Here is a 27,107-nt window from a genome sequence, read left to right as displayed (position 1 = left end):
TTGGAATTATACAACTTCATTATCAAAAGAAACTTAGATGACTTTTTTCGAATGTCTTTTATTTTCTTAACGTTTGCAACGATCAATATTCTCATGTGCGCACAATCCGACAAGGCACGTTGTCAACGTCTCTGGCATTTGCTGCTTCTCTGCTGAATGCGACTTTGTAAAGGTTGCATCTGTAGAAACGAGCGTTTCATCTCCAACACGCTTCCTCCTCCACACACTGGCCAGGAACGTCAAACTCCTCCTCCTCACATTCCGGCAGTCTCGTGGGCGCAGCCAGCGGGCCTCGTGTTTGCTTCCAAGCATCTCCACGCACATTTATGGGCAACTATGACTTTGGGCCATTTTCTGTCACCACTAGGTGGCGCGGTGACATTAATTTGCAGCGTGTGGGCGAAACATGCCGGTGAAGTTTGGTAACTCGCCATAAAACGAACAAAGCCAAAGCCAGTTTAACTTAGGCACACGAAATTTGGTGCACATGTTTATCATGGGTACGCCCACAAAACTCAAGGATGAGTTCTCCTTTTATTCAATCGTCTAACAAAAGTGGCGAGTCATCAAACTCCGCTATGCATATTGACGGGCAATGGCAAAAACTGCAATTTCGTTCATCTGTCTAATGTACGTGCTGCCAATTCGAACAGTTGGTCGTTGAAGGACCCCCGGAAAAGAGCCTAAAATGGTCGCTTGGAACCAGACTGGCAGACCTCCTGTCCTGTGTGTTTTCAGCTATAGCTTCTGGAGACTTTTTTGTGGGTCTACACACGATAGACACGTCTACCAAATTTCATGTTCCCGAGTCCAATTGACTTCAGGGGCTGAATTGTTTCTTTTTTTTGAAGGCTCTTCCACGGTTGCTTACCGTCAAAAGGGTAGAGGGCTTTGCAGTTTCCGATGGTGGGCAGCGCCTCCTCGTCGTCGAACTCGTCGTCGAACTCGGGTGTGCTGGCCGCGGGGGGCTTGGCGTTGGCGTTGTTGGCTTTGACGTGAATCTCGGAATTCTGCTCCTCCGTGTAGCTGCCGTCCGGGCTGCTCGAGGGCCAACGCGCACCAACGCAGTAAAAGGTATGAACGTCTTTTATCAAGACTTCCAACGAGTCCCAATGACTATACCTTACCTCTCTCGGTCCTGGGCGCAGTTGTTGTTGACCGTGGTGCTGCTGTGGCTCTCGTAGAGTCCGCTTCTCCGCTGTGTGTCGCTCTTGCACGGCATCCTCTCCTCCACCTCAGCCAGCCAGCCCTGAATGGGTTCATTAAAACAAAGTAAGGACAGACCATGGTTCACTTTTCTTCATGACCCAAGTGCTGACCAGCTCCGGGAATGGAACCGACCCACGGTACTTTGCTAGAATAACCCGAGTGTTGACAATGGAGCTGACCGCCGTTACTTTGTTTTAATAAATGAAGTGTCTGCAAGCTAGGAAAAGGAAGGTTACAGTTGAAGCAGCACACATTCACCTAATATGGATGTGGAGAAGGCGCGCTCGTTTGGAAGGAACCCAGCTGGAAAGTGTTTGAATCGTTGGCTGGCTCTCGATAAACCAAACGGCAAGAGCAGAGTTACTTGTTCGGTGTTTCAACTCGCCTCAAATTTTTGCACTTCAAACTGCAGCTTCTCGATGTTCTGCCCGAGCTCCGCTAGCCGGGGGTCCACGCTGGCGGGGTCACCCATTTGCGGGTTCTTCACGTAAACGTCTTTCATCTTGGTGAGTGCGTCCCTTAAGGAGAGGCAGAAGCACGCTGTCACCAGAGTTGCAAGTGAAATGCTCTTACACAGAAACTGTCTCCGAAGAAGAAATATCGTAGCAAAGAACAAGCATCAGGGTCCGACATTAATGGTGACCCGGGGCCACTAGGGGGCGGTGTCGCACCATCCATCGTTTGCCTTCAATTAGTTCGATTCGAATTTTTGCAGCGCACCTCTGGTCCATCTCTTTTTGAATGTCTTTGTTGAGCTCGTCCAGCTTGCCCTGCAGCTTCTTCCTCCGCTGTTCCGGCGGTAGGTGGCTGAAGTCCTCGGGTCCAGAACCCTAAAAGACGGGAAAAGAGCAGGAAAAAGATATAAATATACAAAATGTGCTGCGTAGTTTGTTAATAGGGATAAAGTGAATCCAGTCGATGCAGTCACTTCATGGAGGATGAGGCTTAGAAAGTATCGTTGACCTGAAGGAAATACGGTGGCCACTGGAATAAATGATCAAAAATGAATAAGACTCATAAAGAGAGTTTGAGATGTTTTGTGTATCAACCTATTGATTCATTAAGAGGCATAATCTCAAACTTTGTGGAGGGATGAAGTAAGGACAGCCAATCGTTTTGACAACATACAGTATTAAAACATACGTACAAATATCTGCAGGTATATGACTATATATGACCGCAAGGGATTGCCGATTTGGGCTCAATTTGATTTTTTTTTTATTTACAATTAAATTGTCATTTGTTGCAATCATTTGAATGAGTTTTTACCCCCTGATTTAAAACTGTTTTATGAAAAATAAAGTCAAATCTCTTAAATTTTTTTTTTTTTAAAGGCCACTTTGATCAAATTTAATTAACTAAATATGACCAATATGGGCTCCATCGCTCATTCAAGAGTTTCATGTCATTTGATTTTAGTAATCACATTTCTTAAATTCCAGCAATTGAAAAAAATCTTCAATATTCTTTTTGCTACACTGTACTGCCATCACAACTATTGTGAGTAGCACAAAAATGCTTTTTTTGTTGTTTTTGTTTTTTTAAGCATTTTTGGGTGGGTTCAGACCTTGTTCTTGTTTATTTATTGTACACATTTTAATGATATATACATGCATATTGCAAGACTCTTTTTAAGTCACTTTGGTTAAATTTAGGACTACTGGGTGATAAGGGCTCTCCTACTACTTTTAATTGAATCCCTTACGTACTATAGGAAAAGATATGACCAAATTTATGTTTGTCTTTTTTTAAGACTCTTTTCAAGGTGCCCCGACCTTTTATATCATTTATTAAGGCTAATTAAGGCTAATTGCTTGGGGGAAAAGTGGCATTTAAAGACTTTTAACGGTGGACTGGAAAGGCGGATTGGTGGGTTTGGATCTCATTGAGTTTTGGTCGGCACAGGGTGTGACTGCTGCAGGTACAAGACTGGTGGTCTACACATGCTTCGTCACCATGGCAACATTACCCTGTCGGCCCATGAACCACTGAGAACCTGAGTGGGCTAACTCCATTTTTCATTTTGCAGGAGAGGGATCGGTTCAGAAAATGGATCAATGGATGGATTTCAACTTTATGGCTGCTACTAAGAGTTTAGCGCAAAAGCGGTCTCAGTCCAAACATCTGCCAAATCTATCAATATTTCACAAAAGATGGGAAGTACCGTAACATTCATTTGTATGAAGATGCAGATGCACTGGCACCTAAGCTAAACCGAACTCTGAAAATGACAAAAATGAAGTTAGCCCACTCGAGTTCTCAGTGGCCGCGTGCGACACTTCCCGGGCATGCAACACACACTCGCTCTCACACATACACACTCTCACGCAAATGTCATCATTGTCAGTTACGCGTAACATGCTAACTTGTTAGTGTTGCCGAACAAATCTACGAGGTTAAACTCAATCAAAAAACGTGAACAAGTGATTCGCATTCATAGTTTTGTTCCTCTGCTAACCAGCTACAGAGTGTTAGCTTAGCATAAATGCTAAGTGTAGGCAGGAGCTAGCAGGTTAAGCATTTGTCGAGCACGGCGATCCCGATTAATCAGTTATTGATCGTACGACAAACTATTATCCAGTTGAGGACATTTCTTTAAAGCAGAACTTTTTTTAATTCCTTGTTCTTTATTGCAATGAATCATACAGTTTGGTTCAAATGAGTTTTACACACAACCTGCAAATTGTGCCAACTGGAATTTGAAGGATTGCAGAAATAAAAACAAATGGATATTTTATACTCATGACATTCAATACAGGCAATTCTAAACATCTTTAGAGGGGCGGTGCCTATTACTGGTAATTGTTCGCTATTCACGAGTTAACTGAGGGAAGTGGAGCCTTATTAATTCTATCGCAATTAAATAATACGACTGTACTGTGTATTTGTAGTCGACGTTGAGGTGATAATAGTCGAGCAGCCGCTGATCAATTCATGACGCCATTGATATTTTTTCCTGGCGTCAACTCGCTGTGCGGGTTTTAAAGCTCGCTCGCTCGCTCGCTCAACTTTCCCCGCCTTCCTCTGCTGCACCAACTCGATCATCCAATCACATTCGGATACCTCCACGGCCTCGCAACACTTGGAACTTGTCATTTTTCGTCGGCTTGAGGCACTGATGCCCGTTTGCTGCGCCGACTGACCAACTGTTGATTTCAGCGAGGTGTGCGTGTTGTTACGGCCGAAACACGTGATTGATGATTAATCAACTTCAAGCTATAATCGTTATTGCACAGCGGTAAATCAGATACGATGCGGAGGAAGTACGAAATGATTTCCTTATTTCTTCCAACTCCTTTTCAACATGTAAACTGTGCCGAATGATAGAATTTATTGCAGCTTTTTAAAATATTTTTCCATTGTATATATCTTTATTTTTGTCTGTTTCTATGATCAAATAAAGCAAACAATCAATCAATGAAATCAATCAAACTCCAGCACCTGTTGTGGTTACCACATAATCAATCGAGCGAGCGATCCACTATGGCCAAAAATCATGCAGTGCGGACTACAACTGAAAAGTTAGTATTTAAAACAAAACTGTAAAACTTGATCACCTCAATGAGATTCCGGACGTGGGAATTGAGTGTGATCTGCACCACAGAGCAGGGAATGGGAGAGGGATGAGGGGAATAACACAGCCATGGCATAAAACATATAAAAAAAGCACACACACAAATAAAACATAGAATTGAGACAACACCCGTCTCGTTATGTCACAGCAAATCCAAAACAACAACTTGTGTTATTGGCAAATGTGTTAATGGGTGGACATGCGTCATGCGGCGTTGATGATGATGATGATGGTGGTGGTGGTGCGGTTAAACGGTCATGCTTACCAGCTTGAGAGAAAGCTTCATGGTGGGGGAGGACGGAAGGGGAGAGCGAAGGCGGGAGAGAGAGAAACAACACGGTCAACGTCAAGAGGGGAACGTGAGGGACATTGCGGCTTTTCAAGAAAAAAAACATTTGCTCGTCAGCAGTTTCAAGTCTGCTAAATTGCAGTGGTTCTCAAACTGGGCTCCGCGGGGGGTCCACACGTCCTATCTTTGGGGTCCGCCAATTGCAATAAACTGATGCTTGCCTAAATATGGTGACGCCAATAAAACAAATATTGTTCACAATTCCATCTAAATCGGTGTTAGGGATAATCCAACCACTTTGCAGAGGCGGCATGTCAACGTTGATTAGATTGCGTGATAATTGCACACGTGGGCCTGGGGCTGCCCACAATAAAAGGCCATTTTCAAATCTGCAATTTTACCGTATTGTACCGTATCAACTCGATGCGAGAGAGAGATGTGTCGCACTGCGTGAGGCAAATGGTGGTCACACCAAATACTGACTGGATAGAGTAAAAGGGCAAATTTAAGAGTGGCTTTTTATTGTGGGCAGCCTAAGGCACAGCTGTGAAATGGATGGATTATCTCGACAAAGGAGAGGTGTTCATTAATATAGATTTTGGAGATTTGTGTGAGAGAGAATGATTTTTGAAAAGAAATAGGCCTTCTGTGTACATAGAAAAAAGGTTTAGCTCATTAAAATTAGTAGCTAAAACAAAAAGTGTTGCATTTATTTCTATTTATTAATAGTGGGGGTTTTTTTTAGACGAAAAGGCCCACTTTTTTTTCCAGAAGATGGTCCTAATTCTTTTTTAAAATAAAGGCCTATTTTCTAGAATTAAAGGCATAACGTTACAGTTCTATGTTTGAAATTCACTTTGACTTAATACTACAATGCTGAGACTTTATCAAGGAAAAATGTGACTTTATTCTCAAACTTTTTGTACTAATTAAATTGTTCATGTGCCTTTTTCTCTTAAGACATGTTATTGTAAAATTAAAAAAAAAAAAATCTCAAAAATGGCAGGTTTTGAATTCCTTATGTGACGTTTATATTTTATTTAGGGTTAAGATTATTAGCGTGGGTCCTGAAAAATGTCTCCCCTGGACCCAAAACGTTTGAGAACCCCTGTGCTAAAAGGATGAAGGATGAGGCGTTAAAGGGGAAGGCAGGTGGGGAGTGCATGAAGATGTGGACCCCCACCCCTTTACATCCTGCTGCTTTGGCACACACTGGACAGCAGGGGGCGCTACAAGCAGGCGAGCAGATCCCAAACGAGGAGGCAGATGACAGACCGACACTCACTTGATGTCCCCCAGTCACAAGGAGACGATACTGAAGAAGCTGTTTTGTTTTGTATTCGTGGTCATTCGGTTAAGATCCAATCCCACAAACGCCTTTTTGTAGATCAAACTGTACTGTCATACCTCAAGCGTACAAGCTAGCTGTCCTGATAGTCAGAATGCGGTGGGAGTGCTCAAGTCCAAAAAGTGGAGGGTTTTCGGGAAAAAAATATGCATCAAAAGTAGCACTTTTTTGCACATCATGTCATATGAAACTTCAGTCCGGTGACGTCTAACGCAGGGGTGGCCAAAGTATGGCTTCGGGGCTCTGTTCTGAAATCTGGCCCGCCAAACATTTACATTATCAAAAGCCTAAAAATATTTGTTGCGTTAATTCAGCTATTTATTTCCCGAAAATAGGTTAGTTAAAATGTGTTTTTTTTATTCATTTATCTAATTAAATATTTGCTTAATTTATTCATTGTAAAGAGTAAACAATTGTATGGATACATTTAGATTTCATTTTTTTAGATAATTGGTTAACTAATTATAGTACAATTAACCAAATAATACCACAAACTAATGAAAATTAAATATTGCATTTAAATATTTACTTCTGGCCCAATGAAATTATCCAGAAAATGAAAATGTTTGAGGCATTTAATTTATTTAACAAGGTATTCCTTTTTCATTCATTTTAATTTATTTCTCAAATATTAGATTTATTTATCGTAAATAGTCAACTATTTTGAATGAGCAATTTGATGTCAACATTAGTTTTATTTATTTTGTTAAATTATTGGTTATTTCATTATAATTACATTTTTATGAATAATAAAACTGAATGATGAGAATGAATTATTGCACTTTTTAAAATCATTTATTATTCCCCTATATAAAAATACAGTCTAAAGATTTGTATTATTTAACAATATTTAATTAAAATTACAATGAATAACTGTACTCATTTTATATAGACAATATAACCTAAGCTTAGTAACGTGCCAAGGTGTATTCAGGCTACCAAAAGTACAATATGCTTGCAGTTTCAAGTTGTTTGAAAATCCAACAAATGGATTGTAAAGTCAAGCCCTTAAAAATACTCCATTCCCACTTCTGTATTGGGAATTTGTGCCGCTACCTTGTGGCCTTTTGGTGCCAAGGAACTATGATGAAATGAGCTGAGGAGGTTTATTTAGACGGAAGTCGTGCCAGTATCTATAGTCTAATTATAAAACCTTTTTAAGTGGGCGTCAATTACGCGACGATTTTCACTGTTCTCTGCAAATAGCGGGGCTTTCCCCACTTCACGTCACATGATGAATCCTTCAGGTGTACTACCATCCTAGCCACTGTTAACAGTGCTTCTAAGCCATCAGACAGACACAGATATATAACACGTACATTGCGGGAGGCTGCAGGGGTGGATTACGGGCCCCCAAAAGTGTGACCAACACCTGGATAGCTGATGAGTCCAGAGGTGAAAGTCTTAAGTCTTAATCTTCAAATATACAGCAAGTCCCAAATTACTGTAACAAAAATCAAGCCAGTCAAGTCGAGTCCCCACTCAATTTCAAACGAGTGAAGTCATTATTTGGATAAAAGAAAAATAAGTCAAGTCAGAAAATATATTTACACATTAGCCACTTTACAATCAGTATCTGTACTGGCGTTAGTTAGCTGTATTCAGGTGTGTACTTGCCATTGGTCAAAAGTAGGCAGTTGCCCAGAGTGCCCAAATGGTAAAAGAAAATTCTGATTCTTTGATTTTAAAAAATAATTACAGCCTTAATCTGAAATTCACAATTTATCATGATCATTTCAGATGCTCCCCTTTCCCTTTTCACGCAATGGACTACTCCATCTTCTCACTGCGAAAGTGCAGACTTGATTTAGGAAGACGGCTGCAAAACAAACTGGTTCCCTGTGAGGTTAATGTAGCTCACATGTTTATGTGAGTTTTATAGAGACGGATGAGGTTAGATGTCCACAGGTGTTGTGTCTCTGAGTTGCAAAGCTTGCATGTTGCCGTTCTCTTACTCCCGACTACACTACAAAGCTGATTCGTAAAAAAAAAAAATAGAAAAACTCGTCCAGTCATGTAGTTCAAGATCAAACAGAGACATGTCTCATAAATACCTAGGTCAAAGTCAAGTTGAAGTTTGAAGTTGAGTCCTTCAGAGGTTTTAGCCAAGCACGACTCCTAATTGACTTGAATCAAGTCATGTGACTTGAGCCCCCCCCCCCACCCCCCCACCTCTGGCAATGACATCATCCTCATGATCAACATCATCATGATCATCAGCTCATCCTCAGGGTGCTTGTGACGCTTTACAACTTGACGCCAAGCCTGGGAAAACAGCCGCGGCACACACACGGGAACGTCGAAGCCGGCGCATGTGATGCGTGGGATGAAGTCATCGTCTCGGATCATCGGACCCAAAGACAGCGGCGATCCTCTCTGAGCGCGGCGCACCAACTTACGACGTACTGCCGAGCTTCAAAAGCGTACGTGGGCCGGCCCAGAGTCCTCTTCATGAGTTCTTTGTGACAAATGAGCGAGCGCGGCGATTGTTGCTGCGGCTGCGGCGGTCATGGTGTTGTCGGAGAGAACACACGTCAATTGACACACTAAAATTCAACTTGATGGAAAGTAATTTGAGCATTTATTCGATATCGATCTTCAGGTCCATCATGTACTAGTACTCTCTTTGTCCTCACTAGTTAAGACAGTTCAGTGCACTAATAGGACGACTGTGTCTTACGTTTATTTGTAATCCAAATCCAGTATGATGTGATGAACGTCAAATGACGTCACTGATATTTTTCAGGACAGTACAGGGATCCCCCAACCTTTTATGCGCCTCGGACCGTTTCGCTTAAAGGTTCGCACCGCTGCCTTCATTCCTCGCCGCCAGTCTGAGGTTATCACTGGTATGAATCTGTTAAGACTAGCGGCGATTGGATTAGCCGAAGCTAGCGAGGCTAACGGCAGATGTACGACAACTGTGTCGCCTCATTGGCCGGACATCATCGTCCGGCGATGGCGGCAGACTGGAAGATGAGATGCCAAAAACACAATTAGCAATAGGTCGACTTCAAGCGTTTCATGGAGATGCGGAGTAGTAGTGAGTAATAGTAGTAGTTGACTCGCCGACTAACCAGTTCAACCAGTACTAGTAACATGTCAGTTTACATCGTTTGTCCTACTAGTATTCCAAAGTGGTTCTACTCGTGTGCACAAACATCATACCGTAGTGGAAGTCATTCTACTTGTGCGCTCAATTGTGCGACAAGTAAGAACAAAGAGCAGACTAGTACAAGGACGTTAAGTTGGATATCAACGATATTGACGAAATGCTCAAACGGCTAGCCATAAAACTTCTCCTTATACTGGACATACAATGTACACAACACCTCCACTGGCACAACTGCCCCATTACTAGTGATGATCAAACCATATATCCAAAATATCGATGTTTAGTTTCTCTTATGCAAGCACTACGACGCTTCCATCACCTACAGCAAATCCTCGCCTAGTCATGGTTCACCACTCGCAAATTGACCTATTTCCATTCCCCACCTTATCTCTCTGTTTTTTGTGCGCTTTCTGAAACACTCCGAGATGCCACAAGAGGGCGCCAGATCCCTAGCGAATAATACATTGTCTCGGCACTATATCTGGGTTTTAACTCGTAATTCAAAGGAAAAATCACAAGTACACTTAACGTCATTCAAATCCAATCAGCAATTTGATGACGCAGAAACCGAAATCATGATTTCATTCATTAATATTGGTATCAGTGATACTGACCCTGCATTGGAATTTGATCGCTACCTCAGTTTTAGCGAAATAATAATCCGAATGGAAACCTTTTTAACATTTTTAACACAGTGAAAAGTGATTCAGTTTTGTCAATTTGGTGGTACATCTAATTGAATTATTAACAAATTTGGGCGTTACCGGCAAGTCTTGTAGTATCGCACACCACTAGAGAATACATGGTTATTAACGTTGTGTGCCAGTGGGGGTTGAATTAACAAACTATCATCACTAAAGTTTGGAACATGGACAAACATCTATATATACGAAACATAGATAAGTTGCTTTCAGGCATGAAGTGGAAGAAGCTGACTCCATCTGATGAAAGGACACATTGGGGAAAAAGAGTGGCTTTCATTTCAATCATCTCCCTCGGAATGCGAAAAATCTGCGTGGAGGCTGATAACGCATCGGATTGAACAGCGGTTATCGCGCTTTCAAATAACGTCGCCGAGCTTCCGCTTTGCACAAACCTGCACTTCCTGCTACACTGAGAATGTGAGAAAAAAAAACATCACTTCCTTTCTTCTTCTCATTTTCCCTGCCGACCTTCAATGGTTTCCTCTGCGCTTTTCACGTGTCATGTTCACACTAATTTATAGTACTTTGAATAACGGCTGCCCCTGTTCAAATGTACTGTACACGGCATTTAAGCTGGGAAAGGCGATAAACGGGTCAACGTTTGGTCAAAAGCTGACCTTGTGAAGCTGACTTGTTAAAGAGTTTATGGTAGCAAATTTGGTAGCAATGACACAAACTCAAAATATTCCGCCATTTTACCATCACTGAATTTGATAGCCAAACTAGTGATGAAAATTCAAACTTTCTTTAATTTAGCATCACCCATCCATCTTGTATACGCGGTTCAAATTTCATAGCAAATGGCAAAAACTCAAAAACCTTTCCGCAATTTACCGTCACCCATCAGTTGAGCATACTTGGTTCAAATTTGGTAGTAACAGCAACGATGACGACGGGCATCATGCATCTAGTGTACATGGTAGCAATTGGACAAAAATCTCTCGGGCAAGTTTGTCTTTGAAGGACTCTTGTAAATGGCCAAAATGACCCTAAAATGGCCTTTTCAATCCAAAATGGTGGAGTTCCTGTTTCTTTTCCAACACGGCTTCTCGAGACGTTTTTGTGGGTCAACCCATGACAGACATGCAAACCAAATTTCATGCTCCCAAGTGATAATATCTTCGGGGGCTGAATTTTGGGGGAAAAATGACCATAGAATTTGACCAGGATAAACAAGCCTTAAATAAATGGGAAAAAAAACGGTGACTTACTTGGCCCGAGAACAATCACCAGGACCAAACAAAGCAATTTCAAGAGGTGCCCTAAATACATTTTTGGCGTGCGGAAGGAAAACGTGAGCGAACACCCATTCCTGAGGTCAGGGACGACCGGAAGGGGAACGGGAAGGTGCGTTTCGACCTCTCTGACGATGACACCCTGTTTGTGCTGCTGCCGATAACCTCCAGGAAGTCACTCCTGCAATACCTGAATTTTGAGAGCCAGCCTATTCGCAGTTCACCGTTTGCTAATTCACCCGTTTGATCTCAGACATTCTCCGAAAAACTCACACATTTCTGTCTGTTCATGTATTTTTGTGCTCTTCCTGTAATGTCCTAAGATGGCTTGACAGCAACCAGCGGCGTGACGCAATGTAAACCCCTCAAAGAAAATTCAGAGAAAAGGTCCGGATCACTACTGATCGGCTAGCTGCTCAACATCAGCTACAGTAAGTGCTCAACTAAATACACCACGTTTCAAAAAATTGAGGGGTCAGTTAGAAATCGTTGGACTGACAATATAAGTGCCCAAGTCACTTTTAAATTACTGTCGCAATATCCACCAAAATAGCAATGTGCTTGCTAATAATTGCGTTTACTTGTATACTGTACATGCACTCTCTGAAGCAATCCAGGCTGAACTTAGCTCCTCCCTCTCATCAACAGCTAGCCTCCCATTTGCGAGTCATAACTTCAAACATATAGTACGTCCTTGGACCAATTGTACTACTTTCTTATTTAGACAGGGCTCTGGCGCCATCTTGTGGGATCTTAGTTCCACAACAAGCACAAAAACCACCAGCGTGTTTATCTTCAAATAGCTGAGGTTAGGTTCTGCAGAAAAAAAAAAGGCGAAAAAGTTGAATTTGCAAATAGTTAACTGTGACTCTGCTGGGAATTACCACAGTCCTTTTGAAATGAACAATCTGCCTCCAGCGAGAAGTACGATGTGTCTCTATGTTGCTGTCAAGGCGTATTGCTAGGACGAGGATGAGGAGGGGGGGTCGGGGGGGGGGGGGGGGGGGGGGTGAGCGTTTGGGGTGTTGGTGGTGTGTCGTAGTGAGTTAGAATGAGGACACAAGATGAAAACACAGCTGGTGAGTCAGACAGCCATCACCGATTCATAGGAACGGGAAAGCAAGTCAGAAAAAAAGTATTGCACTGTATGAGTCAAGGCATTACATACATGTGTGAGGTTTGGGGAAAAAAGGCTCAGTTTAACAGTGAAAAAATACATGCCATACCTACCCAAAAAAAATTTTTTTTTAATGATAATAAAGTTGCAATTAGTTGCAAGGTGCCATCCACAGCAATCAAACGCCAACCTTTCATTGGTGATTCCTTTTCCCGTGGAGTAACTGTTCAAACTTGCTCCGAATGCTTCCATTTCTTTTGTTTTAAACGTCCTGGATTGTAATTTATGGCTGACATTATTTTTACGGAGCCTGCAGTTGAGTAAAAAAATGTCCAGGCCAGTATTTGGGGTAAATGTTACTTTAATCTTTTATTTGTATTGAAAACAATTATAATAATAATGTGGTAGAACTCAAAAGCCTGATACTCTGCAGTTGAGTAAATATATCATCGAGTCACTTTTTGTGCATATATTTTTTAAATCATCATCATTTAATTCTGGTGAAGAAAAAGAGAAAATATACATCATATAAAATAGTATTCTATAAAACAGAATTTGTACAAATAATAAATGCCTCGTATAGCTGGAGTTGAGTAAATAACCCCCTCACACCAGCGTCTAGTGGTGAAAATTCTTAATATTGTAATTATTTGTTACCCTGCCTGTGCCAACATTTGAGGAAATGTGGATTTATGTTAAATATCATTATTTATTGGTGAAATTTTTTTTATAAAAGAAAGAATTATTTTTAAAACAGCTTTTCTACAAATAAATGCCGGATGCTTTCCTCAGTTGAATCAAATACATTCTTTGGGCACTATTTGTGTAAATATGATTTTTTTTTTTTTTTTTTTTTTTTAGGGGAAAAATAAGAAAAATCTTTTTTTTTTTTTTTCCTGGGAGAAATATATAATATAAAGTATTATTATAAAACTGTAGTTATATGTAAAATGGCTGCTACCCTCTCCATCTGCTACATGACCAGATCACGATCATATTTATGTTGTGGATAATAATGCCTTGGGGTCCCATACAGTGCGGAAGGTGAAGTGCTCAGGTGCGGAGACACACAAAAAGCATGCACAAAAGCTTGGCGCGCGCACACACCCACACACACACGCGCGCCCGCGCACACACACACACTTACCCCTCGCCTCAGGCTCCGCAGGCAGTGCATTTTGGGCTTGGAGGCCATGAAGTCGTTGAGGCGATGTGAAAGAGGCTCCTTGGGCTGCTTGGGAGACTGGGAGTCGTTGGGAACAGCAGAGGGTGAGGGCGGGGATGAGGCCGGGGGGGCGGGCGGGGGCTGGCGGGGGGACGTTAACAGGGACATAAACTACCGGTAAGGAAAACCATAGAAGAAGAAGAAGAAGAAGAAGAAGAAGAATGGGGGGCCAGAATCCCAATGGAGGAAAAGGAGGAGGGAACACAAAATCAATAAACCTCTCCAACACGCAAATGAAAAGAACAAAAAAATTCTAACACAACATGAGAGGAACGTCGATATCATCAGTGGAATGTGAGTAAAACAAAGACAGAGCCGAAGCGCGTTGAAAGCAAGCAGCCGTTGCAGCCCGAGTGCATGCGAGCGTCCATTCTGAGCAAATCTTGGCTAAATAGATAATACAGTGATGCCATGCGCTGTGATGATGTCATTCCCAAAAGCCAAAGCGGAAGACTATCAAGTGATGCAGGATTGAAAAAAAACAAAGAAAATAAATAAAATACTAATTCTGATGCTATTCCACTACTACAGTAATCCCCCGATATTTGTGAGAATTGACACCCTCCTACAAATGTTTATAATTGCCTATATTAATAGTTTAAACCCTAAATACACCACAAACAATGATTGGAAAACACTTTAATATCATTTCAAGTTCAAATTTACCCTAATGCATCCATCGGACGTGCCCATGTACATGCACATGCAGCCACGAGCGACCCCCGGGGGCGAAACTCAACTCCTGCCCGACGAACAAAAACATCTTGGGGCTCTCAGTCGCTAAATAAGAAAGTAGTGCAGTAATTTGGTGTCAAGGGAGTACAGTATGCACAGAAAGTTATCAGTAACTATTTTTTTAGCAAATAGGGGATAGGTTTCAGAGAAAAAAATACAAGTTGTGAATAATGAACCGTGAAATATGCGTGGGATTACTGTCTTATTTCCACTTTAGTCTAAATACATGTCATACACCTCATATTAAAGACATTCATCCTAACTACAACAAGCACCCAAAAGTGACGTAAAAGCCTCTTAAAAAAAAATAATGAGTGTACCACCAGCCCGCAAGTCAGAAATCAGGTTATCACTGCTCACAGTGGACGGCCGGTCAGTGGAAAACACAGAGTGAGACTGCGGGTGAATTAATATGAAGCCGGACAGGCGGGAATTGCATTAGTGTGTGTTACAGACGCGACGGACGCTCCACGTCGGTGAGGGAGGGAGGGGGGGGAATAAACCACCATCAAAATACTAACACGAGAACGCGCGGTACATTTTCTGAGCGCGGGCGCGGTGCTGCTGTGTGTGTGTTACCTTGTTTTTGTTCTTGATGAAGGGCCACAGTTTGCCCTTGCTTTTGCCGGCGGGCCTCTCGCGGACCTCCACCCGCGAGTTGCTCAAGCTGGTTTCCGACACCGCCCTCTTCATGGCCTGCCCGTAGTCCTCGAACTCCACGTCCCCCGGCGGCTCGAAGCCGGACTTGTACGACTCCACGACCTGCTTGGAGTCCTGCGCACGCACGCGCGCACACACACACACACACACACACACACACACACGTGAATCAGTGCTTCTTTTTTTCAAGCAGATTTGACCCATTTACAGTTCAGTTTGCCAGTTTTGAAATGCATAAAAAAATAAAATAAAATAAAAACACAATCGGATATCCTGTCGGGTGGATTTTGGCGCTCATTGCGTCACCATATGACAACATATTGACAAACTAATCATATATATGAAAAGTACTTATCATCACTTGGAGTGTTTTGTTACAACTTGATTTTTGACCTGGTTACTAGTCAACAGTAAAATTAGTGGCATTAAAAAAAAACGGGTTTTGTGGTCATGACATTATTATCATCATCATTATTGAATATCGACAAATTAATCATATATTTGGCATGTGCTCATCAGCAGTTTTGTTTTGTTGGAACTTCATTGTGGACCTCATTACGAGTGAACTTTCAAATTATAGCCATAAAAATGTTTTTATGGTCATTGCGTTATCATATGAGGACATACCAATAAATGTATCATATATCTGAAAAGCCCTCATCAGCAGCTTTAATATAATACTTGGCCTGTTTTGTTCCAACTTTATTTTGGACGTTGTTGCTAGTCAAAATAGAAATGAGTGGTTTTGTGGTCCTTGCGCCATCATATGAGGACATATTAATGTAATAACTACATTTCTGTAAAGTGCTCATTAGTGGCTTTGATATATTACTTGGAATGTTTTGCTGGAACTTGATTTTGGACCTTCAAACAAACAACTATAATAACACGTTTAATGACAAAGTGAATTTTTCAAGTATTAAAAACCCGCTTTTGTGGTGGATAAAAATTGCACGCAGTACAAAAACTCCCGTTTTTCCTCGGTCGTCTGTCAAACTGAATCTTAACGCGCCGCCGTCTGCTTCCTGTGATTCTCCGACTCAGCGGCGCGTCTGCAGATAAGGCGGCGCACAACACCGTCCTGCCGTCTGGCGTGTTTACAGCCGAGGTGATAAGCGCGAGAGGAGAATGGGGGAGAAAGAGCTAAATGTGTCAGGCTTGATGAAAACACGGGAGCCCCCACAGACACCGGAAGCAAATAAGCAAATAAAAACTATTAGTAAAATGAAAACACACATGTACATTAAACATTCTTTGAATGTTTTTTGTTGAATAAAGGGTTAATTAATTTATTCTAAATTATGATACAAATATTAGTCAAATTAAAAAAATGCACATTTTTAAAAAAAAAAATTACTCATTAGTTAAATAATTGTCAAAACAATGTATTGTAAATGATAAATGAATAGTTATTGTCATTAATAGTAAAATAAGTTTTTTGTAAATAATAAAAAGAGATATTAGTAAAATTAAAAAAATATACATTTAACGTTTTAAAATTTGTTTTGTTAAATAATTGGTAATTTATTGATATGTAAAAAAACATTATTTACATACTGTATCCGTTTAACATTGATTTTGTTAAATAACAGTAAATTAATTATAATTTCATCAATCAAAACTAAGAAATAAGAATGACTATCTATTTATATATATATATATATATAAATGCTACAGCCCATCTTTAGATTTGAAAAATCGAATCTGGCCTTTGTGCACAAACGTGTCCACACCCCTTTGCTTTCCATATGCACTCACTTGTCTCGCCTTGAGAGCATGTGACACATTGTTACTTCTGTAGCGCAACAGGCTGGAGCCATGGTATGCATTCATGGCGGAATGGCGGAAACTCCCACGCAGTACAAGTATGAAATTTCCCCCCGCCCCCCGCCCACGGATGCTTTTTCGCCACACGGACGGCATAAGATTGCCCGACAGATTAGAAAGGCTTTAGCGTTTTGTCGACTCACCGTCTTGGCCTCGATGGACTCGGCCGCCTTGGTCATGCCGTCCAGACACTTTCCCACAATGGGGATCACCTGGCGGTCCACGTCGGCGAACGTCTTCATGCACGCTCCTACCCTCTCGATACGCTTCTCCTCCATGTCTTGGAGTCTCTGTGAGGCACATCAACAACACAAAAAAATGACCTAGCAAAATTTGTGTAGTGTTTTGGATAAGAAAAATGACTCTACAGTATTGAACTTTATGAAAACATTACAGTAATAACAATACAATAATAACATGATTAAATGAATTAAACAGTTTGTGCATCGTGATTTCATGCTTCATTGACGTTGTGCTCCTTGTGGTGTGTGCACCTTGGCCACCAGGAGGTAGTATAATACAGACATACATAATACACGAAGAAGAGTAAATAAACCTTACGCACCTGGAAGATGTTGGGTATTATGGTGTAATAGTGCTCATTCTGCTCCTGGTTGAACTTGTGCAGGTAGGACGAGTAATCGTTCTTGCTGTCGGCCGCCATCTGGTGCCTGGCCTGAGCCTGCTGCCGTGCCTGAACAGAAACAAAGAAGAAAAACAAAAAAGACACGCTGTTAGAACAGTGGGGCAAGTGGTTTGTTAACATACAAATAACCACAAACAAACACAGCTTATTGGTGCGTACATATGAGCACATGCACGCTTAAGCAGGTTTTTTTTCTGCATAGAAAATTTGGAGATGGCCACCTGCGTCTAATTTCGGCCGCCTCCGGCTCTGAAACCTCTCTGACTTGAAGGAAAGTGTTATTATCTGAAGATTTTTTTCAGATGTTTAGAAAATGACTTTATTTACAATAGAAAATGAAGAAAAAGACAACCAAACTCAGTCAAGAATGGCACCGAACATCAGCTCATTTCGTTGGGACACGGCATAAAATCCCCTCATGATGCCACGTCAAAAAATGACACTGAAGAGGCTAAAAACATTCATAAGAACACACACTACACTCTAAGAGCCGCAAATGCCAATTTCTTTTTTCGACTGCAAACGTGTCGTGCACAAGTTTGGCGATTTTCAAACAGGTAGGCATCTTTTCAGGACATGGAGGAAAAGTGAGCGGTTGAGAAGGAGTAACGTTATATTCAAACTAGAAGGGCAACTATTGATCGATTTATTTGATCAAGTGGTTGACACATGCTACCACTAGTAGCACCTCTGCCTTAATTTGAGCCAGGAAAAGCCCTGCTTTAAGACATTTAAACAAGGCGTAAGTGGCTTGACAGTCAAAAAGGAGGGGGGCGGGCATTTTGTAAAGCGGGATTTTTAGCTAGTTTGGCTAATTTGACATTCATGTTGATCAAGTGCAGCAGGAGTGCCACTATTACAGATCTCAGCAGATGGAGATGAGATTATCTCAGCGGGACAACACGTGCGCTGCCTTCATGTGCCCGCGTGTATGTGCGCAGTTAGCTAAGCATATCTGTTTCCTCGTTCCATCACAACTGAGGACTGTCCAACACAAACACTATTATCACTTGTCGCCGATAACAAAAAAGTCCTTCTGAAGAATGGTTGCCTTCCCAGAAGCCTCCTGATAGAGCGCAGCCCCCTAAAGTCCCAACATCACCAAAAGTCATACAAATTCTGGAAAAATATTTCTCAAGAGTAGGGTTGGTGATTTATCGAGTCGGGGGAATCAATTAAATGATAATAAAAGGCTTTATGATGTCTGTTGCACAGAGAGAAACATGATACCCCACCAAAATGGTTTGAAATTGCCTATGGATGCCACAAGACGGTGCCAAAACACTACTTTTGTCTCCACAAAACTCCTCAACTCACTTCAACATATAAATATGAAGTGAACATAAATATTTGCCTTACTAAAGTCATCTATCTTAATGCGAAAACATCACCACCATCGACGGGCTAACGAAAGTAGCATCAATACATTTGAACACAAACAGTGCAGCAACACATGTAGACAAAGCATGGAACATATTCTCAGGCTTATTATGGTCTTTATCCTCGGCGAAAAACAACTAATATTTCTTATTTGCAACAGTGTTCTTCTGTCTATCGTCATCAAATCTGTCTTGTAGTATATGTATGTATTATACTGCTGCTGGTGGCCAAGGCGCACACAGCAGAAGGAGCAGCACAACGCCCATTGAAAAATCATGATGGATAAACTGTTTAATTCTTTACATTCCAATTAATTATGTTATTACTGTACATTTTTACAGTAATGAGTTTTGCTCATTAAAAACTGGTGTTTGCTGGTGTTTTTTGGGGTGGGATATAACAACTTAATGGCACGTCCATAGGCAAATATGATTTGAGATAAGCGTGTTTTGAGTTACATATGTGGTCATGAACGAATTAAACTCAGAAGTTATGTCACCGCTGTATTTCTAATCGGGAAAATTGCTTTTAAATTACACACGCACACACACACACACGCACACATACATGGGCAAGCAATAGCTGACATCATATATTCCACTAAATGCCATACTAATACGCGAGTGTGGAAGTCACAACCTGGACAAAAGGAAGGTGATATATGGGATGGAGCTTATTTAAAAAAAATAAAAATAAAATAAAAAAAATATAAAGCACGTCAAAGTGTGAGTGCACGTGTGAGCATGCGGTGCTATGCAAAGTGCGCTCGTACAACACCAGCGTGTGTCACCATGGACACCAAATCACATCCTGTCTCGGTTTTCCGTCAGCGAATACGTTATACGCTGTATGACAGATTGCGGTTAAAACCGATCCTTCACTTTTTGCACACGTAAAAAAACGACAAAGTGAGGCAAGCCACTGACGTCCAGACACACACGGGGGGAAACGCCTGGTGTCCGCCGCACCTACCTTGAGGAAACTTCGCTTCAAGGCGAGGCATTAAAAAAAATGGTATACAAACACATAAACATAAAAAAGGATGGTTAGGCCCTTTACAGCTAAGCAAAACGTTGCTATAGATCCGTTGTCATCGCTCAAATGGGGAAGCTGGGTAAACAATCAGTACACAGCGCAAGTGGAAAAAAAATGCATTCAAGGTCGCGCAAAACTTCACGTGAGACGTCAGTGTACCTCATTGTTTTGCGATTCTTTTGCAATATCTTTCTGAATATTTCGCAAATGTATTTTGTCGCTGTTTTGCAAATGTGATGTTTTTGCAAATGTTTTCTGATTGTTATACCAATGTATTGTGATTGTTATGCAATGTTTTGGTGGCTGTTTTCCGATTGCTTTGCGTTACTTTTGTTGAATATTGTGTGACTGTGGTATATTTTTTAATGGTTTGTGATATTTGAGCAGAATATTTTGTAATTGTTATGCTCTGTGATCATTATGCAATATTTTGGCAAATGTTTTACGATTGAATTGTGTGAATTGTGAATGCTGTGCGATTATGGTATTTGTGTGAATGTTTTGTGGTTTTAGTGTAACTTTTTTGTGATTGTGAGAAAAATGCTTTGTGATTGATGAAGAATATTCCGGTGAATGCTTTGCGATTGTTATGTGGTGTTTTTATGAATGTTTTGTGTTATTTTTGACAAATTTTTATGGAAGTATTTTGAGATTTGTGTACAATATGTAGCATTTTATGAATGTTTTGCAATTGTTAGGTGGCATTTTAAAAAATATTTTGTGATTGTTTTATGACATTTAATATTTTTGCACATGTCTTTCAATTGTCACGCAAATGTTTTGCTATTGTTGTTAATTGTTTTATTTTGCAATTGTTTTGCGATTGTTATGTAATTTTTTCGTGATTGTTGTGAACGTTTGTGAACAAAGAACTAACTGTGATTGAGATTTATTTGTGATGATGCGAATATTGTCAGATTGTTGTGCAATATTATGAATTTTGTGAGATTATTTTGCGAATATGGTCACATTGTTATGCAATATTATGAATTTTGTAACATTATTATGCAAATATGGTCACATTGTTATGCAATATTAAGAATTTTGTCAAAGTTTTGCGATTTTTATGTGGTGTTTATGGACAATAAATGTTTTGATATTGTTTTACAATATTTTTGCAAATGTTTTCCAATTGTTACGTAGTGTTGTAATCGTCAATACATGTATAAATATTTTGTGATTGTTATGCAATATTTTGTGTTTATTTTGCAATTCCTGCATTTGTATAGTTTTGTTGTTTTGTTAGTTTTATGCAAACATTTTTGATTCGTGTAGATTATTTTGAGTCCTATAAATGTTTTGCCATTTTGTTCTTGATTTACCATTCTTATCAAATCTATGTGTAGTATGTCTGTATGTATTATGCTGCACAGCACCATAATGCCCATTGAATTCTTACCATGTTTTGATACTATAATACTAGAGCCTGCTATTTTTCTTATTTAAAAAAAAAAAAAAAGTTTAGGAAAGTTCTAAAGTCAAGACACCACTGTATTAACATGGGTTAAAACATTTTACTATTGTTAGGAGTTATAGCATACAAGTGGTCACTCGCTATCAAAGTTAAGGTTGGCTGTTTTATGTGTTGTACTATTGACACTACAGTGATCATAACTGTTAAACTTTACAGGTTCCACTGTATAAGTAGGGGCTACAACATCGTTGCGATGTTTTATGACTGCGGAGCTCCACGGCAAGAAAAGGTGATCTTTCCAAACCCCAAATTGTAGCCCAGGGAACCATTTGAGGTTTTGGCATCCGCGTCAGAGGGAAAAATCCGCAAAGACTTCAAGTTAATGGATAACATGACACGTTAATGACAGGAACGGTCACGGGTGCGTCACTTTGAAGTAACGCCATCACTTGTGTTCTTTATACACATCCAGCGCGGTGCTTACCAAACTTTATTGAGCCAAAATAGATACTGTATACTGAAATAATGTTGAAGTGTGGTTGAGGGGTGGTCATGGAGCAGCAGTCATTTGTTCTGCTTGTCACTACACATCGCAGGCATAGATAGTAGTCCTGAGGCCAATAAAAAAAAAAAAACTACCAAGTGCACCTCTAAATGCCATCGGAATTATTATTAGTTTTTTTAAACAATTCAACCAAAATATTTATGACCTGTTTAATATAACGCAACTTAACCAAACTCAATTGAATTAAATTCAAATATTTCTCCATGAGCGCTAACTGCTGTGCACTGCTTGCACTAACGACATGGCTGCAAAAAGAAAGGAGGTGGTTTACAAAAGCACAGTAACATCTTGTAAAATGATGACTTTATTCTCATAAAAGTAACATTTTATTCTTGAACATTTACTATTTTATTGTCAAATTACATTAATTCTTCATAAAATTATGATTTTATTCTATAAGGATGATGACGATTACCGTAAATTACGACTTTATTCTTGTAAAATTATGACTTAAAATTACAGCATTAGTCATGTAAAATTACGACTTAATTCTCGTAAAAGTGTGACTCTAGTTTCGTAAATGTACAAATGTATTGTAACAACATGGCTGCGAACAGACAGAACTAGTCTATAAATGTTGGCGAATTTTTCAACTTCTCCAGTGACTATTTTAAAGATAGAAAAGCAACTTTAATTCCCACTAAGAAATACACAACAGGAGCAAAATAATTTCCAATTTTTTTTTTTTGTGCATGACGAGAAAAGAGTCCGGTGGAAGGCAATGACAGTGTAGAACATTATACGTTGCAAAAGCAGTGATTTACCCACACGTTGGAAAATTATGACCCGGGGTACGTACTTCCAAGCTGCAAATATTTGGCTGAGGTGGCCTTGCCTCACCTGCACAACTCTACATAAGACTATGAGCAATCTAAAATTGTCAGATTGATGTGATGATACGTCACCGATATGAACCACAGATCCAACGTATTGATGCATCTTCTGCACAAATCATATGATGTTATTGTGACTATCTGACAGTGGTCACGGTGTGACTCTGCTGTGCGCTGATACATTACGAGTGATGCACGAGGCTCGTACAGTGCGCTTCCATAAATGCCTCCACTGTGTATACGGCACAACGCGGCTATTGTTTGGCCTGGCATGCTTGCTCCAGGGTTCTTTTTCCCGTCGAAGCTGTTTGTGTCCAGCAAGCAGAAAGGCTCTTTATTCCCCGGCCTGTATTTGCATACTAATCGGGTCCGAACTGTGTCAACTCTTGAGGCTGACACCCCTGCTACAGAGGGTAGTTTGAGGACTCTTTGGATTGGATGTCTAAACAGGAAGTGCCAAGTCAAAACTGGGGGGAGGGGGGGGGTGCTATGGGGGTGTTGGCGGTCAACGTACCTTTTCCACGTCAGCCTTTGTCACGTTGATGTCGGCGTCCATCTTGTCGAAGTACTGCTGTGCTTTGTCGGCCTCTTTGCAATCCCGCTCAAACTTCCTTTTACACTGCAAAAAAAAAAAAGCAGAGCGAAGGAAGCCCACATTAAGTATCGCAGCAATTGTAGATAACGATACCTCCCGTGAACAATGAAGACTAGTGATGCTAAAAATGTTAAACCTGTACAACATAATAAGAATAGAGCTTTGATTTACGTTTTTAGAAAAATGTCGAAATAGTGTGTGAATAAAGTGTTAAGAATAGGGGAGTAATCTTAATGTGAGAAAAAAATTATTATGTGAATTTGCAAATACCAAAACACGAATATGTGAGGGCTTGCTGTGATATGAGCATAAAGCATTGATTTAATTTTTTTTTTTTTTAGAAAAAGGGAGAATATTACAGGAATAAAATTTTAAAATAGGAATGAAAATAAACTTTTAATGTAAGAAAAAAAACTAAATCTGTGTGAATTCAAGAATGCCGAAACTATTATGACAATAAAGTTTAAAAAAAAAAAAAAAGTCAATTATTTTTTTATTTTTGATTTAAGGGGGAAAAAAAATATTACGAATGCCAGACTGTGAGTATGCAGGGCTCCTGTAAAAATTAACACGAACATATTGTATTATGTTGCAATGTCATTTTGTCTAACCCTTAGCGAGCACTTTATCTCTTCTGTCAAGTCCAGTCTCAGGATTAGTCAAATATGGCGCCACGGCGACCTTTATAATAAGCATGGTAGTGTGTACTAGACTGTGTACGCAATGCGTCATATAAAAATTCTAATACGCAACGTGGGTCACGTTATGACACAACGACAACGTCGGTCGGCTGCGGAATAAACATACGTCCATAGTAGCGGCTTGTGTGCGCGAAAACAAGCATTCATCCAAGCCTGTGTCGACTCCGGAGCAACAATCGTGAGTTTGTCGGGGGCCGGCGTGCACTGTGAACTCTGCCTATCAGCCTCACAAAGAGATCATTGAACGCAGTCATGCTCATTCTGGGGAGAGGGCGGTGAGGAGGCACAGATAAGGCCCGCTGTTCTGTGCAAGCTCTGCACCAAAACAAATAGATGTGACACGGCCGCATCTGCTTTAATGTAGTTTGTCACACTCAACCGTGACTGCACTGGACTGACTACATGGACAAAAACTCTTTAAGTACAGTCAAGTGGAGCACATTTCCAACTAATTGAAGTATTGAATTGTCAGATCTCTTACAACTTTTGACACCATTTGGCATTTAACTTATTCATTACAAATGCATAACGTGAACACATTTGTTACTTAATGATGTATTTTCATCAAATTCAAATATAAATACTTAAGTTTTAAAATTACATCATTATTTCGCCACACGGACGGCATAAGATTGCCTGACAGATTAGAAAGGCTTTAGCAAACAAATAAGATAAAGATCAAATATGTGGCAAAAAATATGTATGTAAATAAATGACAGAAAATGTGGATTTTTAAAAATAGTGTAAAATCATAAAACAATTTGAATAAAATATTTGTATTTATTTATTATGATAAAATATACTTTAAAATGACTTATGTTTTTAATGATATGAGTAATTATATTTTATTTAAACAATGTAAACATTTTAAATAAAATAAGACAACATTTTTAAATTAAATGCATTTATTTGTGTGATTCGCGAATTTGATAAATTGATTTAAAAAATAACTAAATAAAAATAAAACATAATAATCATGTCACATTTTAACATAAATTACATTAAAGTCTAAAATTATTTTATACTGTATACATAAATTATTACTTATCACACAGAATATAAACTTAAATAAACTTACATTTATTGTATAATTACAATAAAATGTTCAAATTTAAATGTAATTTATGTATTTTTGTCATGTATGATAATTTAAAATCAAGAATTCAATACTTTAATTAATAGAAAAATAATATTTAGAAAAAAAATATCTCATATTTTTTTAAACCACTTTATCCCCAAAACATATTGGATCATTTTAAGTAAGTATACTCAACTCAACTGCGATGACAAAATAAAAACTTTCAAGAACTGTGAAATGTTTTTGCTGTTGTCGTCGAAAAATTTTTTTTGCAGTCATATTTAGCTTTACTCGTCATCAGAATGTTGCTTTTTAGCTCGATACCCTTGCTGAGAGTTTATTAAAAGAAACGGCAAAGAAAACTCAAAAAGCCAAAAATACAAACATACCGCAGAACCATTGCACTTTTGAAGCCGTTCTGAGATCACTCACCGACTCCAGCTGTTTCCACGAGCTCTCGATGTGCTGCTGTGCTTTGCGGCCATCTTGGAAGTGCTGTCGGAAGACACGTGAACACAAATATCAATCACAAGCATACGCCACCATCTTGAAATAATGAGTGTAATGGGTTCTGAAGTGACCCTTGAATGCGATCAATATTAATTGTGATAATGGCAAGGGGGGGGAAGTTGGGTAAATACTGTAGATGTAAGTGTCCGTACTTTAGATCCATAAACGTGCTGTATATGACCTCATTTTCCGATAAGCTTAAAGACCGATTTGTACCAGCTCCAGCAGATGTCTACAGGTCGATTTGATGCAAGAAGAGCCACGGATTGTTCCGCCAGAGTTTTGCAAATGTTTTACTATCGTTTTGCAAAATGTTTGCAAATGTTTTGGGATTGTTACGCAGAATTTTAGCAAATGTTTTAGAATCGTTTTGAATGTTATGAGAGTGTTATGAGATTGTTATATGCTTTTACAAAATTTTGCAACTTGGCAAAAATGTTGTAAATATTTTGAAATTGCTATGCAATTGCTTTGCAATAATAGTGTTGCAAATATTTGATGGTTGTTTTCAGTTTTATGCAATTGTGCTGGAAATTGTTATGCGATGGTTTTGCCAATGTTTTGAGACGGTTTTGCAATATTAGGGCAAATGTTTTGATTCTTTGACGAATGTTTTTTGGCTCTTTTGTGTTCTGCAAATGTGTTGCAATTGTTTTGCAGAATTTCTTTTTGAAAATTCTGGGAATATTTTGTGATTATTATCCAATCGTTTTAAATCTTGTGTATTTTCTTTTTTTGTTTGTTTGCGAATTGCCTTACAAATTGTTATGGAACTTTTACTTTTATCTTGCAATACTTTGGCTAATGTTTTTTTGTTTGTTTTTGCAAATATTTTGTCCAATTTCTTTTTTTTCTGTATTTTGTAAATCTTTTGCGATAGTCATGCTATTGTTCTACGGTATTTTAGTAAATATTTTGTGATTGTTTTGAGAATGTTTTGCGATTGCTGTGCCATTGTTTCACAAAATGTTTTGCGATTGTTAGGCAGATGCCTCGACATCATGCAAATCTTTGCAATTAGTATTTTGTGATACATGTACCGTTATACATACTTAGAATATCGTGAATACTCCGTATTTACTTGGCGAGTTTACCACAACAATAGTCACACTTCCCATTCCCTAAGTTTCTAGGGAAGCTGGTTAAAAATAAGGAAGTGCTTGATTGTTTCAGAGGAAGTACTCCAATGTATCGCGGAGCCTCTGGAGTCCTCACGTGGACAAAATTGTGCATTTTTTCCCCCGCAGCTCGGCCTTCACGTTTTTGTCTTGCCAGTACTAATCGACTGATACCAAGAGACAACAAAGCAGCA

At 39.7% G+C, this 27,107-nt stretch overlaps 1 protein-coding gene across 23 annotated transcripts in view; it reads right to left on the bottom strand.

The window, feature by feature from the left end:
- LOC133489997 (formin-binding protein 1) overlaps positions 1 to 27,107 on the bottom strand; it is a 61,905-nt gene that overhangs the window by 7,645 nt on the left and 27,153 nt on the right. For 6 of the 23 annotated variants that reach the window (XM_061799413.1, XM_061799426.1, XM_061799410.1 and 3 more), the window contains 12 exons: positions 25,718 to 25,780; positions 23,426 to 23,530; positions 17,604 to 17,732; positions 17,182 to 17,328; positions 15,131 to 15,325; positions 13,739 to 13,927; positions 5,049 to 5,063; positions 4,767 to 4,802; positions 1,930 to 2,039; positions 1,595 to 1,727; positions 1,129 to 1,249; positions 872 to 1,051 (listed from right to left, as the gene is read on the bottom strand). In XM_061799413.1, coding sequence (XP_061655397.1) covers positions 872 to 1,051; positions 1,129 to 1,249; positions 1,595 to 1,727; positions 1,930 to 2,039; positions 4,767 to 4,802; positions 5,049 to 5,063; positions 13,739 to 13,927; positions 15,131 to 15,325; positions 17,182 to 17,328; positions 17,604 to 17,732; positions 23,426 to 23,530; positions 25,718 to 25,780 — 1,423 coding nt within the window. Of the gene's footprint in view, positions 1 to 871; positions 1,052 to 1,127; positions 1,250 to 1,594; positions 1,728 to 1,929; positions 2,040 to 4,766; positions 4,803 to 5,048; positions 5,064 to 13,738; positions 13,928 to 15,130; positions 15,326 to 17,181; positions 17,329 to 17,603; positions 17,733 to 23,425; positions 23,531 to 25,717; positions 25,781 to 27,107 lie in introns of all 23 variants that reach the window. The other 17 variants (XM_061799409.1, XM_061799418.1, XM_061799415.1 and 14 more) reach the window with 17 other exon arrangements.

This window comes from Phyllopteryx taeniolatus, chromosome 15 (assembly GCF_024500385.1).
Source record: "Phyllopteryx taeniolatus isolate TA_2022b chromosome 15, UOR_Ptae_1.2, whole genome shotgun sequence".
Lineage (NCBI taxonomy): Eukaryota > Metazoa > Chordata > Actinopteri > Syngnathiformes > Syngnathidae > Phyllopteryx > Phyllopteryx taeniolatus.
This window is presented reverse-complemented; position numbering and strand designations above follow the sequence as displayed.